This window comes from Geospiza fortis, unplaced genomic scaffold, assembly GCF_000277835.1.
Source record: "Geospiza fortis unplaced genomic scaffold, GeoFor_1.0 scaffold112, whole genome shotgun sequence".
In the NCBI taxonomy this organism is placed as follows: Eukaryota; Metazoa; Chordata; class Aves; order Passeriformes; family Thraupidae; genus Geospiza; species Geospiza fortis.
In genome coordinates, this window is record NW_005054298.1 from 260,458 (window position 1) to 262,973 (window position 2,516).

The 2,516-nt window shown below is 32.1% G+C and overlaps 1 protein-coding gene across 2 annotated transcripts in view; it reads left to right on the forward strand.

The window, feature by feature from the left end:
• Positions 1-2,516, forward strand: part of MMADHC (metabolism of cobalamin associated D) — a 14,828-nt gene that overhangs the window by 8,813 nt on the left and 3,499 nt on the right. For both annotated transcript variants that reach the window (XM_005415719.3, XM_031056509.1), the window contains one exon: positions 2,110-2,196. In XM_005415719.3, coding sequence (XP_005415776.1) covers positions 2,110-2,196 — 87 coding nt within the window. The remainder of the gene's footprint in view (positions 1-2,109; positions 2,197-2,516) is intronic.

Genomic DNA, 2,516 nt, shown 5'->3' on the forward strand with positions numbered 1-2,516 from the left:
ATATAGTTCCATATTCTATATATAGATAGAGATATATAATACAGATCTATATTATATTAGCTATATATAATATGCTATATAAAATAGCTGAATCTATATATAATAGATCTGTATTATATATAGCTAATATAATATGGATCTATTGCATTATTAAATGGAATATAATACATTACATTATATAGCATTATTAAATAATATACTATATTGCATTTTTATTTTTAATATTTTTTATAATACAATTCTATTATAATTTTTCATTATTCATTATCATTTACTGTTTAACTCATTTAATTAAGGTTCCACTGCACTTTCTACTGGTCAAAAGTGTAAAATTCCTCCATTTCTCTGTGGTTTTTTTTTTTCCATTTTAATGAATGTTTTAAATTCTTTTAACCCTGCATTTCCAAAATGTAAAAATGTAAAAAAAATGTAAAAATCACCAATTACTCTGGGTTTTTTCCCATTTAATGAATGGTTTTAATTCTTTGAATCTTAGATTTCAGTTCTGTTTTTTCATCTTAACTTTGTCTTGTTCTTTCACCTCTAGAGGGCTCTGAAAATCCCTTTATTTCCCATTTTCCACAATTTTACCATTTCCCCACAAAGTGTCGCTGTTCACTGCCCTTAGCACCCCCAAAAAAAGACCATTTCTACCTATTCTTTGTAAACGATCCCCAAACCCAGCATTTCGTCTGGAAATAAATCATATTTATGCCTGAAATTCATCTGGGGATGCCTAAAACACAATTGTGGGCTCTCTAAATCAACCACAAAAAAAGGAATCAACCCAAAATGACACAGAAATTAAAATTCCCTTCATTTCAGCGTGTTCTTCTCTTTGAATTATTTCTGCCCTGTTGCTCTTTAGTGGTTTAATCTGGTCTAATTATGTGTTAATTGGCATCTTTCTTCCTCAGGCACCTCCCTGTCAGGTCTAATCCAGTCACTGGGGGGGTGTGAGGTTAAAACCAGCAAATTCACAGGGAAATGTTGGTTTGCTTGCAGAATTCACCTGAAAAATCCTCATTTCAGGGGCTAAAAAATGAGGTTATACAGCCAGATTTAAATATTTGCATTAATCCAGCTCGAGTGTTCATTAACCTCACCCTGAGGGACCAGGAGAGATCCTGGATCAGAAATGTTGTGCCTAAAATTGTGATGTTTGGGATTTAATTTACATTTTGGACATAATTAATCATCAGAGCTATCAAACTTCAAAATACAGAATTTACTGGGAGAAATTTTCCTTATTTTGAACTAACACAGAATTTACTGTAAAGGGTAAAAATCCCTCATTTTGAACTAACACAGAATTTGCTGAAAAGGATAAATTTTCCTTATTTTGAACTAATACAGAATTTGCTGTAAAGGATACATTTTCCTTATTTTCAGCTAACACAGGATGTACTGTAAATTTCCCTTATTAATATTAATTCAAAATAAGGGTAAATTTTCCTTTTTTTGAATTAATACGGAATTTATTGTAAAGGGTAAATTTCTTTCATTTTAAACTAACACAGAATTTACTGTAAAGGGTAAAAATCCCTCATTTTGTATTGAAAAGGATAAATTTTCCTTATTTTGAACTGATACAGAATTTACCTTAAAGGGTAAAATTCCCTTATTTTGAATTAATACAGAATTTACTTTAAAGGATAAAATTCCCTCATTTTTTATTGAAAAGGATAAATTTTCTTTATTTTGAACTAACACAGAATTTACTGTCAAGGATAAAATTCCCTAATTTTGTATTGTAAGAGATAAATTTTCCTTATTTTGAACTAATACAGAATTTACTTTAAAGGGTAAAATTCCCTTATTTTGAACTAACACAGAATTTCCTGTTAAGGATAAATTCCCTCATTTTGACCTAATACAGAATTTGCTGTCAAGGGTAAAATTCCTGTAAGGGACTGAAGCTGAATAAATCATATTTTTCTAAATTTGGAACTTTCAGCTTCTTAGGGCACTAATTGCAGAGAAAATCCAATTTTTACAACTGTAAGTAAATAAATGATTTTATTTCTAACAAGTAAAGTTAGAAATAATTCATTTTGTGTGATAACCTCATTTGATGCCTTTCTTTTCCCATTTTTTTTTTCCTTCCAGTTCATCAGTGGTGCCAAGGAAATCTGCTATGCAATTTCTTCTGAGGGCTACTGGGCTGATTTCATTGATCCATCCTCAGGACTGGCAGTAAGTTCTTTCTTGCAGTAAAATTCGGATTAAATCCAACTTTTTCAGGCTAATTCCTGGAAGAAATGAAGATGTATGAGCTCAGCTGTGTCAGCTCTGAGTGCAGGGCCAGCACTGGCAGGAAATGAAATTGGGTTTTAGGGAACTGGAGAAGTTTTATGCCCCAAATCCCTTGGGCACTTTCTGCCCTGCCCAGGTAACTTGGGAAGCCTGACACCTGTGCAGGTGAAGGCTTTAAAAAACCTCTTTGCACCTGTTAATGATCCCTTTGTCCCCAAAAAATGAACTTTTTGTCCCTGTGCAACACTGGAAGCTTTCAG